This window comes from Cervus elaphus, chromosome 18 (assembly GCF_910594005.1).
Source record: "Cervus elaphus chromosome 18, mCerEla1.1, whole genome shotgun sequence".
Taxonomy (NCBI): Eukaryota; Metazoa; Chordata; class Mammalia; order Artiodactyla; family Cervidae; genus Cervus; species Cervus elaphus.
Window position 1 is genome coordinate 71,285,027 of NC_057832.1, and position 16,780 is coordinate 71,301,806.

The 16,780-nt window shown below is 36.4% G+C and overlaps 2 protein-coding genes across 6 annotated transcripts in view; one reads left to right on the top strand and one right to left on the bottom strand.

The window, feature by feature from the left end:
• The window catches only part of BBS9 (Bardet-Biedl syndrome 9), a 446,238-nt gene that overhangs the window by 209,334 nt on the left and 220,124 nt on the right, over nt 1-16,780 (bottom strand). For all 5 annotated transcript variants that reach the window (XM_043873466.1, XM_043873465.1, XM_043873464.1 and 2 more), the window contains 2 exons: nt 4,210-4,382; nt 97-249 (listed from right to left, as the gene is read on the bottom strand). In XM_043873466.1, coding sequence (XP_043729401.1) covers nt 97-249; nt 4,210-4,382 — 326 coding nt within the window. The remainder of the gene's footprint in view (nt 1-96; nt 250-4,209; nt 4,383-16,780) is intronic.
• LOC122674874 (phosphatidylinositol N-acetylglucosaminyltransferase subunit P) lies at nt 1,094-1,603 on the top strand. The gene has a single exon (XM_043873474.1). It carries the CDS (start codon nt 1,137-1,139, stop codon nt 1,521-1,523), a length of 387 nt encoding a protein of 128 aa, XP_043729409.1. The 5' UTR covers nt 1,094-1,136; the 3' UTR covers nt 1,524-1,603.

Sequence of the window (16,780 nt, forward strand, 5' to 3'; positions counted from 1 at the left end):
AAAGAAACACCTAACCTTGGTAGTCTGGTACATGACTCTAGAGTGAGGGAAAGATTATATCCAGTAGTAGAAAACTACCACTGATATTATACTTACCTGCTTGTAAGTGCCATCCAGCAAGGTGTCCAGGTGTTGGAGGGGCGCAGGTGTTTTATCTTTGAACCTTGTTAACAGCCGACGTTGAATGGCCCGAAATTGTACAGCTCTTTCAGATAAGAGTTCTTCTAATTTTTCACCATTTATCCGCAACTACAATGAAGAATTTCTTTAATTCAGGCTAAATGTGCACAACAAAAACATGTCTAAAGTAGGGATACTGGCAATACCAATAAAAATTTGAAAAGAGTAAAGAGGAAATTTAAGTGTATTACAGAGTTTAGAGAATTAAAACAGTATGATATTTGATTCATGAATACACAAATGATACAGTGAAACAGGCTGGATAGAAATTTAGTAAAAATGGCCCACTTACCAAGGGGTAAAGACAGATTATTTAATAAACATTTTGTGATAACCGATTAAATATACAAGGGAAAAAAAAGAATAATAATCTATAATCTCTCCCCTAGCCTTTACAGCAAAATCAACTGTAGAGGAATCAAAAGTTTAAGTAAAACAAAAGTACTAGAAAATTGTATTTTTAAAATAATTTTAGCATGAGACAGATCTTTATAACTTAAAAGCCAAAAGTCACACACACACACACACACACACACACACAAACCCCTGATAAATTACTAACCTAACAAAAAAAAAAAAGTTCTATGTGATTGCCATAATATCTAGAAAGCATCCACAAACTGATGAAAAAATGACCACAACCCAAACAAATGAGTAAGAAAAAGAACACCAATCCAATAGAAAAGTAGGCAAGATTCACAGAAAAGTTAATACAAATAGTTCTCAAGCATAACAGCCTTTGACCTAGCAATCGCACTTCCAGGAATTTTTCCAAGGGGTGTGCTTGCAAAAAGCAATGTACATGCAAAGATATTCATTATAGAATTTGTTCTGTTCCTATTACAGTAAGATAATGTTAATAATCAAACTGCTGGAGTCAGTGCTTGGAGGACCCAAGGTCGAGGGCCACCCCGCAAGCCAGGGGGGAACTTGAAATATCTAAAGCCACGGGGAAAATGGTGGAAAATTCACCGTCGCCATTGCCAGAAAGAGCAATTTATGGCTTTGTTCTTTTCTTAAGCTCCCAATTTGGTTTCATACTGTATCTTGTGTGGGCTTTTATTCCTGAATCTTGGCTAAACTCCTTAGGCTTAACTTATTGGCCTCAAAAGTATTGGGCCGTTGCTCTGCCTGTGTATCTCCTCATTACCGTAGTCATCGGTTACGTCCTCTTATTTGGAATAAACATGATGAGTACCTCTCCACTTGACTCCATTCATAATATCACAGATAACTATGCCAAAAATCAACAGCACAAGAAAGACCAAGAAGAGGCCATCCCAGCACTAAGAGATATTCCTATTAGTGAAGTAAACCAAATGTTCTTTCTTGAAGCCAAATAACTTTACACCAAAAACTTAACTATGTGGACTAATACCAAACATTTATTATAAATTTTTGACATAAAGGTTTTGACCATACTGAAAAAAAAAAAAAAATCAAACTGCTATCAATAGAGGAACAAGAGGACCACTAGGTACAGATAAGCAATGCTAGCCAAAGATGCATTCAAAGAAGCAAAGTAAAAAAACAGAATATCATTCATGTATTTTTTTCTAAAAATTTGTATAGTAACATAGTTGTGACTACATAGAACAATTCTAGAAAGATCACAAGAAACTGGACACCAAAAGTTGTCTCCAAAGAGGATATTGAATAATGGGAGGATGAGAATCAGAAATGACTCCTTTCCATTAACTCTTTTCATAATTTTTGAATTTAATATTATTTAAATAAAGAAAACTGACCAAAGTCATAGGGAATACTCCATGAAACCAGATCATGTGACTGCTACTTCAACTTTACAGAACAGGCATAATACTTCTGAAGTATCATATTCAGTATGTTTGGAAATCAAACATAGTTTACATTTCTGATATCAAACCAAACTCCCCTCTTTTTCAGTGCATGTGTGGAGAAAAGACACACGATTGAGAAAAAAACTTGGAATTCTATTACCCTCCTTTAACCCCAGTTTCAGAAGCACTTAAGTAGCTACATCAAAGAATATTCTCTTGAAGGGAAAGAAAAATTCATTACCAAAATTTAAAGTGATATAACAACTAATTTTTTAAGAAGAATATTACAAAAGTTATCAATAATTCACTTTTAATTGTATGACTTCCTGCTAAAATATTTTATTTCCTCAATTCATGAAATAAAAAATATATTTTCAATATTAAGACATCAGCCAGGTGTCTTTGTATGTGTAACAAAACATCAGTGATTGAAATGTTTTCACATATCAGAATTTCAACACTTAACAAATATGTATGGATCTTAGTGCCAAGCAATGTTCTAGACACTAGGAATTACAACAATGACTAAAACAGACAAAAATTCCTGTTTTCATGGAGCTTATGCTAAAGGACACTTGGAAGCCAAAAGCCACCTTTATTCAAAGTTGAAAGCTGTATTAAAAGAAAAAAAAAAAAAAAGGTAGAGACTGAGGCCAGAGAGTAAAGGAAGTATAAGCACGCCCTTTTTAACTTGTTTGACAAGTAAAAGTGTATATAGTTGACCATATTCCCTAAGTCCCTCCCCAGAAAAGAAATGTCCCTGATGTAGAAACTACAAGGATTAACTAGCCAGTAAATATAAGCACAGGAGAGACACGGACTATATGTCAAATATAGTCAATTAGAAACGAATGTTTTCTATTTTAAATGTTACAAACATTTAATCAGTACAGTCTTTCTGTGGACTCTCTTCCGTAAGTCACTGGGCCTCACTTTTGCACAGTTAAGCAGGAATTTCTTCAGATATATCCTAGAGAATTGCAAAGGTTCTCAATACTTAGAGTACCTAAATATTATTTCCCAAACTATTGACTTTTGGTGCCACAATTTGGTCAAAGTATACTATCCTATACAATATCATCAGCATAGATGAGAGAAAACCCAAATTCATTTATTTGATATTGTTGTATTATCCACAATTAGACTGCATTCACTGAAAATTTCCCTTTATGTTGACACTGTATTCAGAAAAGTCTTTATGTATAGGTTAAAGTCAACGTTCCTAGAATGTTCAAGGAACTGAACATTAAGTAGAATGTTCATGTGACTGACAATTTACATAACATATTCTCTCTCCCTTCCTCTCTCTCTATAATACACACATACACACGTGCACACACACACCACTTTACAGACATGCAAAAACCTATGGATTCCTTAAAAAGGAGCCACTCTAGGGAACCAATGCTTCCTTAAATAATTTTCAAAATCTTTTTGAAATTCCTCTTTGTAATTCCCTACAGGATCTACTTACAGGCAAACAAGTAAGTAAAGCTTGGTGAATTCTTTTTTTAAACACATGGTACTTAAAACAATGACTGTCATTGTATAGTTGTTTTCATAAAAACATTAATCTTGACTATTTCCAAATATCAAACCAATTTTCAAAGGATGAAGATTTGACACTCTGAAGATACTCAAGAAAATCTAACACAGGCTCTGAAGATAATTCCAAAGAAGAAGTGCTAACATATCCAGGCAACAAAGTCACTGGCAAATCTCACTGATTTAGACATTTAATCCTTCAGCATTTACCAAGCACCCATTGTGCCAGATACTCGATAATATTATACGTGATTAACCCTCATTCAGATGCAGAAGTTCTGGTGTGCTTGTTAAAAATGAAAAGGAAAATTCACTTTACTTTATAATCACACCTCATTTATGGCCTGCTAGAATTAGTTAGCCAAATGGCTGCCGATAAGCTCAAATAGTTTTAGCACTGGGTTATTGGGGTCAAAGGTTAAATCCCCATGTGGGAGAATTAAACCAGTTCTGTTCTGAGGTCAGACCACATGCTTAGCTCCAGGCAGCCACCCTGTAAAAGTCTGCAATTGATCACAAATTGGCAAGAGGGCAGGAAAAGATTCACAACCCCACCACCCACATAAGAATAACAACTTAGTGTACTGCCTAATGGCATGTATACTAGAATTCTCACCTCTACAGGATCCCCTTCTTTTTCACATACTGAAAAATTACAGATGATATAGGTTATGATCATACACACCTCAAAATGATGATCAATCAACTCAAAATATTCTTGAAGGGGCACAGGTCCAGAAAAAGAACATGTGAAATCTTTGATTCCCTGTTTTTCAAAATATTCTTGAAGGCGGATGATAAGCTCATTTGTTATAAGCCAAAGATCCTCAAATTGTTCACTCTGAATGCGGTATCGTTCTAAAGAGAAAAAATAATTAAGCAAAAGGCTTATTAACACAATTACTAGCTGAAATAACGTATTGCTGTTGTTCAGTCGCTGAGTCGTGTCTGACTCTTTGCGATCCCATGGACTGCAGCACACCAAGCTCTCCTGTCCTTCGCTATTTCCCAGAGTTTGCCCAAACTCATGTCCATTGAGTCGGTGATGCCATGAATTATCACTAACCCTGACATGAACGCCAAAATGAAAAGGACAAAGATTTCATTTTTGGAATATAGATATAATTTCTACTACCTTAATAAAAATAATTTTATGACTTTATTGTGATTTTCTGCATCAATAACTTAACATTTTCAAATTTCACTCCAAAGTTATGTGGTCACAGTGCCAAGCTGCAGAGTATGGTCCTTTTAACTATGTATCTTATGATAGGTTTCAGTATAGTAAAAACACAAAATTTGGATCTTTCCAGAAAGAGCTTTACTCAAAAGGTAAGAAAACAAAGAAACAAAACAAAAAAGGTAAGAAAACAGCCATTGCAAAAGTATACTTGGTATCATTATCCATTTCAGGAAATTGATATGAAATAAAATTTATTCTATAGAAAGTCCCACATCCTGGCCACAGTAGCCAGCTTAAACCCCTGTTATCATAATCAAAGCTATTTTTCTTGTAGTTCTTTCATTTGAAGAGAGATTTTGCAATAAGACCCTTCCCCAAATATAAATCTTGGTTCCCTCCATTCCCTGAAACCTCAGCTCATAGACAGCCAAATTCTTGCCTCCTACCATGATGATGCCGATGATGACAACAAAGATGACAATGATGCTGACAGCAGTGACAATAGCTACATCTATGATAAGAGCAACTATTATATGTTGAGCACCAACTATGCATCAAGCACTGAAATTGTAACAACTCATTCTTTTACAAAAAAGAAAACCAGGCACAAAGAATCTCAAAGACTTGCCAAAGGTCACGAAGTAAATTAAATGTCAGAGCTAGAATTTATGATAAATATCCTTCTTTCCAATTGTCTAAACTCGACCTATTCTTTAGGATTTGGCTTCAGTCTCAACTACCCCCAAAAACTTTATTTCTCTACCATCGATAGCAGCCTTGGTCTTCCCTGGTGACTCAGATGGTAAAGAATCTACCTGCAATGCAGGAGACCAGGGTTCAACCTTTGAGACAGGAAGATTGCCTGGAGAAAGGAATGGCTACCCATTCTAGTATTCTTACCTAGAGAATTCCATGGACAGAGGAGCCTGGTGGGCTACAGTTCATGGAGTTGCAATGAGTTGGACACGACTGACTGACTAATACGTAGCAGCCTTATATGTACCAGGCACTATCTAAAGCACTTCACATTCACTCTCTTGCTTAAATCTCAATAACCCAATAGGGAAAATACTGTTTTCCCCATTTTACAGAAGAATAAATCTAGCCACAGAAGAGTTTAAATAATCTGCAAGGTCACCTAGCCAGTTAGTAACAGAGCAGGGATTGGAACTTCAGCTATTAATCCAAAGATTATCTATCAGTCTTAACCACCTCACAACATTGCACATCTCTGAATTTATAGAGCATGTCTACAGTTTACTGTTTACTTAACTGCATACAACCACGTATTCTTATTTAACTTTCCATATACTCATATTCGGTCTCTTCAAAGAGACCATACACTTTTTGAGATCGAAGTCACCTATTCTATGGAACATCTATTATGTTTCATAAAGAAATAAATTTGGGGAGTATAAAAATTAGTGAGTCTTTTTGCTTAAAGAACCTAAGATATTATGATACATTCATGTAAAATAGTTATTTATACTTCCCATGGTACTATAAATATATTACAACTTTAAATTGGTTTTTAACTTTGCCATCCTCAACCATAATCCAAGAATAGATCTGCTCTCATTCCCCCAGTTGTACTCTTTTTAGTCACATAAGGAGTAAAATAAACTGAGTATTCCTGCCACGGAACATGCAAACACTCTGGTCTTCTCTGCTGTCATATCATTCCCCTTGATCCTACCCCACACTCCCTTCACTCTAGTCTTATTCTGGATGTTGGCTTCTGCCCATGGTGCTGATCAGATGTCTTCTCATTTCTCCCCATCAAAGACAGTAGGGCCAAGGTCAGATATGACAACCTTTACCTTTCTTGGTAATTGTAACTGAAGGTTTAATGCTTTAGAAGAAAACTAGCATACAATTATGGAGGGCTGTGAGTAGACAGGTAGAAGGGAGAATGCTGATGACAAAGTATGCTAGTATTAGGATCCTCTAAATCTGGGGTCTTACCTAAGTCAAGCTTGGGGTCCAACACAGAAAACCCAGACTGATATTTATTCCCTCTTCTATTCATTTGTATAAGTCAGTTCAAGATTCTGGAGATTAAATCACAAAGAAAGCAAGAGCCTCTGCCTTCAAGAAGTTCACTGTAGATCTTGAAAGGGAGTGATGTGGGAAGAATGAACAAGGTTTCCACCATCACTGACTCAGGGGACTCAGGGATACCCCCATTAAGGTTGATTTTGCCACAGAAATATCTGAGCTTTCCCCAAGGGATATACAACTATTTTCAAGTATATGAAGGCCTATTACATAGCAGAAGAATTAGGCAATAGCAAGGGAGCAGCAAAGTGAAGAAGGCACAATAAGAATTGTTCAATAATTATAGATATTAATAGAGTTGGCTGCCCTGGGAAATGTTTAAGGCTCTGAGCTCCTTGGTGATTGGTGCTTTCTTAAAAGTCTCCTGGGGAGTTGTAGAACTCAGTGAGGAAGAAGATAGGCCATCTCTGGAGTTACGGACCAATCTGTCCCTCTATGCATCCTGGGACACATACTGGGCAGCTCAGTGCTGCCTCCAGGTCTCAGCCATTTGTCCCTCTTAGGTAGAAAGGTAGCTTCTGGCTCAGGGCTGGCTCAGGACCTTGTCTTTCCCTGTGTTTGCCCATCTTGGGGCAGGTATCTGCTCCAGCCCAGAGACCCCATCCAGGCCCGGGGAATGCCCTTGGCCTTCTAGAAGACAACGCTGAGCTGAGCCAGTTACATCTCCTTTTACAGCTTTGTGATCTCCCCAAACACAAACTACATTCTGCTGCACAGTCTTTGCTGGACACAGCAGACGTAGGTGATGAAGTTCCATGCTGCAGTGATGCAGGCCCAAGAGAACACACGGTGAGATGTAGTCATGACTACTGGAGCAACAGAGATGGATACGATAGCAGGAGTGGGCACATACTCGGGCACTGCCATACTTGACTGTGGCTGCCCTCCCTGTGAGCAGCATCTGCAAAGCCACAGACTGTATGGTGAGGGTGTTGTCCTCCAGAGTGGACTGTGCCAACACCAGGAGAGGTGTGTCCATTCAACTATAATTTTTCTATACAAATGTGTCACAACTTAAAAGAGATGCACTAAACATCTCTGTCTATCAAAGGTTAGTTTTATTAGTTAAATTTTATTTAAAAGTAAAACATTTTATTAGCATTTACAACTGGAGGAAGTGTGGATAGGATTCTCAGCCAAATGCCAACAAGTACCTCCAAGTTCAGCTGTCCTGGGGCTGAGCTGATGATGGGGAAAGACAGATCCAATTGACACTTATCCTGATGCCTCCTAGGAACTGCTGGATTTAGTTTCCATTCACAGCTTACAGTGGGCATGGGTGTTTCATTAAGGAGAGCAGAGGATGTTGTGAGCGAGCCAAGAGCCAAGAAAGGCAGTGGGCCCAAAAGCTTCCCCAGGAGAGACAAAGTATCTTATTTCTGCTGCCCACAGCTGGAGCTCCTTCCTCACTCCTGGAAGACAACAAACCCCCTAATCTGACAAAATGAAATGCAGGCAAGTCTAAACATTTCCCTTTATCTTTCATCAAGATTTGAATTATCTGAACAGAGGCTGATGAACTCTCTAGGAGACCCATCTCAATCCCCCATACTGGGCAAAGACTTCCACTTTCTAAAGTAACAGAGAAAAGTCTTGGACAATAGATTCAAAAGGCAAGGGACAAATGAAAGAAATGAAACACAATTCCCTTTACAAAGTAGCCATAAAGCAAGACAATCTTTATTTGACAGTCTTAAGAAGATTCTAAGTAACTCTGCACCTACTCATTCAATTCAAAAGGTATTAAGCAGTAAGTGCTGGGGAAACAATGGGGAACAACACATACTAGTCCTGGCCCTCATCCTAGTGAAAAGGGTAGAAAATAAGCAAATAAATAACAAATAATTACAAGTTATAAAAGGACTATGATGCAGATTAAAAAGGTGCTATGATAAAGACTAATGGTAAAACAGTTTGTTTATTATTTCATAAAACACTGCAACTAAATAATACTAGCAGCTAAAATTTACCTAGCACTTACAGTGTACCAGGAAATTGCTACATGCTTTTTAGGAATTATCTCATTTGATTCTTATATAGTATAATTGCACTATTTTATTTCCATTTCTGTAGATGGAAAAAACAGGCACAGTAATTTTTTCAAAGTCATTCAAATGAAATCTAAACCAGAGCAGGGATTTAAATTATTAATCTGATTCTAGACTTCATACTCCTAATCATTTTGTGCATAAAGCTTGGAGCTGAAGATGGAAAGAACAGCCCAGGTAGAGGGAATGGCAAGTTCAAAGACTTTATGGGAGAAAAAGTCAGAGATGTACCAAGAACTGAGAGAAGGTCATAGTAAGGAAAAGTGCCCAGAGATGAAGCTGGATATCAGGCCAGGCCAGAACATACAGGGAGACCTATAAGGGTTAGTAAAAGTTTCAATATTATTATTAACACAAAAGATTTTCAGCTGGAGAGAGGCATGATAAAATTTGTAATTGTTTCTTTGTTTTTATTATAAAAGCTGCCAAGCAGAAAAGGAATTGGAAAGGGACAAAAATAGACTCATAGTTATCCAACATAGTGGTGCCATATATAAGCAATTAAGGGCATCACATTACAAAGGAAATCTCCAGTTTCTCAGATCTTATCCCTGAGCAAAACTTAAAATGTAGTAAATTTTTAAATCTATGACTTCAGTACAAATAAATCATCCAACCATCAATTTCTTCATCCACACAAAGGGGAAAATAAAGCATAGCTCACAAGGCCAGTATGAAGATCAACTATAATGTTATATGGAAAAGATTTATACAAGTGTAATTTATCTTCGTATTATTATTTTTTTGGCCACGATACATATAAGATCTTAGTTCCCCCACCAGGGATAAAACCCACACCCCTTGCACTGGAAGTGCAGAATCTTAACCACTGAATCACCAGAAAAGTACCTATATTTTAAAATTTAGATCAAGAAAAATTAGATATTCAAAATATATTGGTTGAAAAAATTAAAATTTTGATACAAAAAGTGTAGAATAAAACAAGTTAAAAAATCTAAAGCTCACTGGAAAACTTAATATAAATAAAATTCTCCTTCATTTGCTATAGCCTGAACACTTGTGTCGCTCCAAAATGCATATGTTTAGTCCTGATATCCACTGTGATAATATCTGGAGATTGGACCTTGGGGAGGAGATAATGTCATGGGAAAGGAGTCCTCATTAATGAGATTAGCACTCATAAAAAGAGGCCCCAGAATCACCCTTACCCCTTCTGCCACATGCCGCACTGAAAAGTCAGACATCTGTGAAGCAGGAAGCAGGCCCTCACCAGAAACCAGACCTACCAGCGCCCTGATCTGGGGCTTCCAAGCCTCCAGAACTATCAGAAGTGAACTTCTGTTATGTGAAAGCCACCCAGTCTATGGTATTCTTTTAAATAACAACCCAAATGGACTAAGATAGTACCCTGCTGTGAATACATGAATAACATTAAAGAAGAAAAATGCAAAATTCATAATAATAAACATTTAAATAGGTCTGATATTTTCTATAACTTTCCAATTCAGACTTCAATTATTTTCTTATTCATCAGCACATACAGGGGGAAAAAATGTGTCAAAATGTTAAAAATTACCATGAGACTGGGGGATTTAAAAATATAAACGTGGTATCTGCAAGTTGAATTTTTTCAGATTACCAAAAATCAACAAGAATCAAAGAGTCAAAGATTTATAAGGCATTATTTTGACTATTAAGCATTTTCTTGGTACTAGTACTCCAAGATACTTAACACTGCCCAGGAGATCTTCCAGAGTATACATTTCATGGACAAAAAAATGAAAATTCCTATTTACAATATAGTATGAAAGAAAAAAGTTGTATTCTAAAATACATCCTTACAATATTGATAATTAAAATAGCTTCCAAAATGAACATTCAATTTAATCTCTTTTCCTTTGCATCTTGCAACAGCAGCTCAGTGGAAATAACCATTTCAGCTTCCAAATGAAATAAATTTAAAGGATTGGAACCCAGTCAATTGCCATTTCACCCTACTACAAATGGAGAAAATAATATATTTAACTAAGCAGGGCACAAAAATGCATAACGTCAGTCTCAATTCATGTCAGAACATCTGAAGTTCATCAATATAAATAATGTTTGCATTCATATCATAAACAAAGCATCAATATAGTTTATGCTACCCTGGAAATTTTAAAATGTGAAATGGAAAAGCAGATGAATGCCTTTTAAATCAAAAGTTGGAAGAAATAATATAAATAATATCAGTAGATATTAGTGTAATACTCTAAATATACAACCTCTTCAGTATTAATACAAACTATGGATGGTTTCTCTAAATTTAATTTTCAAAAGGCTTTTTTCTAAGTGGATTTATATAATATTCCCATTGTCCCTCAATAATACTGCTAAGAAATTCTAAGATAAATTTTAATACAATATTATACTGATGAATCCCTGTACACAGTAAAGCGCTGACAGCAGCAGGAGGTGCATATCAGGTGAGTTTAGATTTTACCATGACCTGTGTGTGTGCTAAGTTGCTTCAGTCATGTCTGACTCTTTCTGACCTTATGACCTGTAGCCTGCCAGGCTTCTCTGTTCATGGGATTCTCCAGGCAAGAATACTGCAGTGAGTTGCCAAACCCTCCTCCAGGGAGTCTTCCCGACCCAGGGATCGAACCCTTGTCTCAGGCATCTTCTGCATTGGCAGGAAGGCTCTTTATTACTAATGTCATCTGGGGAGGCTTTATCATAACACCTGTCCTTAAATTTGGAGGCTTCATTAAAGGACTATCACAAAGTTCCTACTCCATGAACTTTCAGATGCTTTTGAACTGTAGTATTGGAAAAGACTCCTGAGAGTCCCTTGGACTGCAAGGAGATCAAACCAGCAACCCTAAAGGAAATCAATCCTGAATATTCATTAGAAGCACTGATGTTGAAGCAGAAGTTCCAATACTTTGGCCACCTGACACAAAGAGCCAACTCATTAGAAAAGACCCTGATGCTGGGAAAGATTGAAGGCAGGAGGAGAAGAGGACGACAGAGGATGGGATGGTTAGCTGGCATCACTGACTCAAAGACATGAGTTTGAGCAAGCTCCAGAAGATGGTGAAGGATAGGGAAGCCTGGCACACTGCAGTCCATAGGGTCACAAAGAGTCAGACATGACTGAGCGACTGAACAATGACAAAAACAAAAATCCCACACTTTATCAAGCATCTGAAGATAACTTTTCTTCTTCCTGGAATGCCCTCCACCTAAAAATCTCCTATTCTTTCCAAAATATCCTTCACAAATAAAATCTCTTATGGAACCTTATTCTTTTGGAATCTAGTAGCAGCCAAAGTGTGCTTCTATAAGCACATCAAGTGTTCTATAATCTGTACATTACCTGTTTGTTTCTCCAATTAGTGCAGGAGCTCCACAAGAATCATGAGATGTATTAGATATAAAGACATCTGCTAAGTGAAAAATGAGCAAAGGTGTACAGTCCAGCCAGATGGAGTAGAGCAAACTCTCACTTTTTTCTGAAGATATTTTAACACAGTTCAACATCACATATGATTTCTTTTGACAGATACAAAAAGAAAGCCTTTTTCAAGGCTCAACCCTTATTCACATACATGACTACAATTCTTTCATTATATGTGAAAGCAAAAGAATCAAAATGGAAAAGAAAAGACTTTTAAACTTGACTTTATTCAATTCAATCACTCTTTCTAGCATGCTACACTCTTCCAGGATATTGAAATGTTTAGCATTATTAGTTATCCTTTCCATATTCCAAAGGCCTACCAGAGGCAACATAAATTTGCTATTTGCAATTGCTTAGTGCTACTTGTGACACTAAGAAGATGTATTTACTCAGCATTCATTGCTAATTACCAGTTTAGCAGGGTACAGAAGTCTAAGTTGAAAATCAATTCTCTCAGATCTTAGGGAAAATTTTTCCATTGTCCTCTAGGTTTCAAATTGGGAAAGGAGTACATCAAGGCTGTATATTGTCACCCTGTTTACTTTACTTATATGCAGAGTACATCATGTGAAAAGCCAAGCTAGATGAAGCAAAGGCTGGAATCAAGATTGCAGGGATAAATATCAATAACCTCAGATACGCAGATGACACCACCCTTGTGGAAGAAAGCAAAGAGAAGCTAAAGGGCCTCTTGATGAGAGTGAAAGAGGACAGTAAAAAAGTTGGCTTAAAGCTCAACATTCAGAAAACTAAGATCATGGCATCTGGTCCCATCACTTCATGGCAAATAGATGAGGAAACAATGGAAAAAGTGAGAGACTTTATTTTCTTAGGCTCTAAAATCACTGCAGATGGTGACAGCAGCCATGAAATTAAAAGATACTTGTTCTTTGGAAGAAAAGCTATGACCAACCTAGACAGCATATTAAAAAGCAGAGACAGTACTTTGCCAACAAAGGTCCGTCTAGTCAAAGCTATGGTTTTTCCAGTGGTCATGTATGGATATGAGAGTTGGACCATAAAGAAAGCTGAGCACTGAAAAATTAATGCTTTTGAACTGTTGTGTTGGAAAAGACTCTTGAGAGTCCCTTGGACTGCAAGGAGATCAAACCAATCAATCTTAAAGGAAATCAGTCCTGAATATTCATCAGAAGGACTGATGCTGAAGCTGAAACTCCAATACTTTGGCCACCTGATGCAAAGAACTGACTCTTTGGAAAAGACCCTGATGCTGGGAAAGATTGAAGGTGGGACGAGAAGGAGACAAGAGAGGATAAGATGGTTGGATAGCATCACCGACTCAATGAACATGAGTTTGAGCAAGCTCCGGGAGTTGGTGATGGACAGGGAGGCCTGGTGTGCTGCAGTCTACGGGGTCGCAAAGAGTCAGACATGACCAAGTGACTGAACTGAACTAAACTAGTATCTAATAATTTTGTTGAAAAGTTAAATATCTTCTTGATTGATTTTCCTTGAGTGACTATTTTTTCCTTTCTAATCTTTGGAGATATGCCCCTGATCCTTAGTGCTCTAAAATTTCACAATAATATGTTCATATGTATTTCTTTTTCTCATTCATTGTGCTAACATTGAACAGGCTCCTCCAATATCCACAACTGAGACATTTCATTTCCTAGAAATCTTTGTCTCCATTGGTTTTCTTTCCATCTTTACAACCCACTCCCCCAATGTCACACCTTGTTTGATGAGCCTGTCATCAGGATCTGCAGTCTCTCTAAACTCTTGACATCAACACCTCACTCATTCTATAACCACCAGTTTTTGTGCTTCTGGTTTACTTGCTCTATAACTCCCACTACTTCTTGAACCTAATCAAGACGTGTGATCTATTGAACTTGTTAATTTCTCACTTTGTATCACTTTTCTCTTTATTTCTCTCAGCTTACATTTGGTAGTTCATTACTACAATCATTCTCATGAAAATATTTTATCTGCAATTCTCTGTTTCAAAATCCCAATCCTGGCTTTAGTTGTTTGGACAACAAAAAACAAATCACTGCTGGGCAAAATTGTCTAAGGATGACTGGATTCACTTCAAAATTCAGAATCTCAGACTTCTAATGGGAACTCATCATTGCTTATATTTCACGAGTTTGCTTTCTTATCTTCCAAGACACCAGTGTCACACTACTTTTTTTCAAATTTAAAGACCAGCAAAGCTCCCCTATCTTTTCATCAACAAAATTTATAAAGTCTCCCTAGACCTATATCCTGTCACTAAACTTTCAACTCTCCTCACCCTCCAAGTTCTGTATCCCATCCCCTCTCTCCTTCTAAAGGACTTCATTGCTTTGTGATGCCCTTCTGCTTCCTGATCATCAGCCTCTCCCACTAACTCATTTCAATTGATATTTAAACATGTTCTGAAAGTGAAAAGTGAAAGTGTTAGTTAATCAGTGGTGTCCGACTCTTTGTGACTCCATGGACTGTAGCCCACCAGTTTTCTCTTTCCATGGAATTCTCCAGGCAAGAATACTAATATGTTCTAATATTGCTTATTTAAAAACAAAATGCACAACTCCTTTCAGCTACATTTTACTTCAGAATTACTGAGTTTAATTGTCAAATTATTACCAAAAACGCCAGTGACTAAAAACGCGTAGCGCTACTAATAATAGATACTCTAAATTTACCCTTGGACTAAGCTGCAGCTTAGACTGCACTGCTTTGGACTCTTATAGAATTATATTTAGTAAGCTGAGTTTCATCACTATTTTTAAAGTGCTATGAAATTTGTTATTCAAAGTATAATTACATAAGTATAGTAATTATAAGTATAAACATAAGCTATAGAGACATTACTGAAGAAGCTATTTTTGTGATATTCAGAAGAATATCACAGAAGAGAAGAGAAATTTCTTCCTGGACTCAGCATCAGGCTGTGCATCTCCTAAACAACTGATTTGATTTGATCTTCAGAGTATTCTGAAAATTGGAACTAAAATGTTTTCCTTTTATTTCTAAGCTGCTAGTATCTTATCAATTGTATGTTAATCTTATTCTTCAATCTTCAGTAATTTTAACATATATTTTAAACACTTTAAGAAACAAGTGAAACAAGGCAAGGTACAAATAGATATAGTAGAGGAAAAGATAAAAGCAGATATATAAGAAAGATCAAGAAAAGCATCGAGACAAAAGAAACAGGAAGGAAGAGAGAGAGGAAGGTGGTAGTGTTTGCAGTGTGAGGTAGTAAATAACAATGTGGATCTGGATCTTAAGAAAGTGGCATGGCAGGAATACATAATTATAGACAACAGCATATTTCTCCTGAAACACCACTGTACTGAATCAGTCTAAATAACTGCCTTCCATGTGGAAATATTTTATAATTCTGATTATAAAAATATTTCTCATAAAATGTGACCCATATGTTATTTTTAACAACTTAATAGAAGTATCATTGATATATAAAAAACACACATGTTTAATATTTACAATTTGATGAATTTGGACACATTCATATACCTGTAAAGCTATTACTATCTTCAAGGTAATGCACATATCCATCACCAGTGTTATTTTCAATTTAGGTCTGTGGAAATCATTTTCAGTTTTGCTACTGTATTCTTCCTAAATATTTTTACCTTTAAAGCTTTGCGGGTTTTTTTCAGAACTCATATAATAAACTCTAATTACATTGAATCTTTACTGTACTTTCTGAAGTAAAAAAACCTATTCAGCTCCACAGAGAATGTGACTGCATACCTGAGACAACAAGCTGCATTCGCTTGTCTGCTCTGGCTGTTCTATGCCAAATTGAACTAAAATTACCACATAGCACACTTCAAGACCAGCTGATTATCAAGCAGGTTTTAAAATGCATATAAAATACTATCTAATGACAACTATATATGATAACTGCACCATTTGACTGATTGTTAGAGAAAAAATACTGAGTTCTTGCATTTGTAGGGTTGTTCTATCCATCCAGATTTTGAGATGAAAGACTGTGTGCCTTTCATAAAAAAGAAAAATGTCAAACACATATTGGATACAAATTACTTCATTCCTCCTTTGGGGATGAACACTCTTACAGAGCAGTAGGGAGCACCAACATCTGCCTCAAACCCGGAAAACTGTACTTTCTTCATATCTATCGCCTTTCATCTCCAAGGACATTCTCTATGTAGAATTCTGGGCATCACTTTATATATATATGAATGAATGAATATATATAGAATATATATGTATTCATTTCCCCTGATATCCTTATTGTACTTAAAATTTGTTTAAAACTTCCTCTCCTAATAATTTATTTCCAAGAAAGGGTATAAAACCCAGTGAGTTTAGTAGCTTCATTATCTACATACACCAGAAATCAGTTGTACATCGAGTAGTTTCAACAATTATTCTCATATGAAGCAAACAAATCAATAAAGCAAATATTTATCTGAAATTCAAACTTGACTATATAATTAGTACTTTTCATTCTAGTGAGATTAATCTCAACAAGTTATTCACTTTCATCTTTGCCAATGTCCAAAAGGAGGCTATAAGAATATGTACACACAAAAAAATTAACTCCAATTTCTAGTAA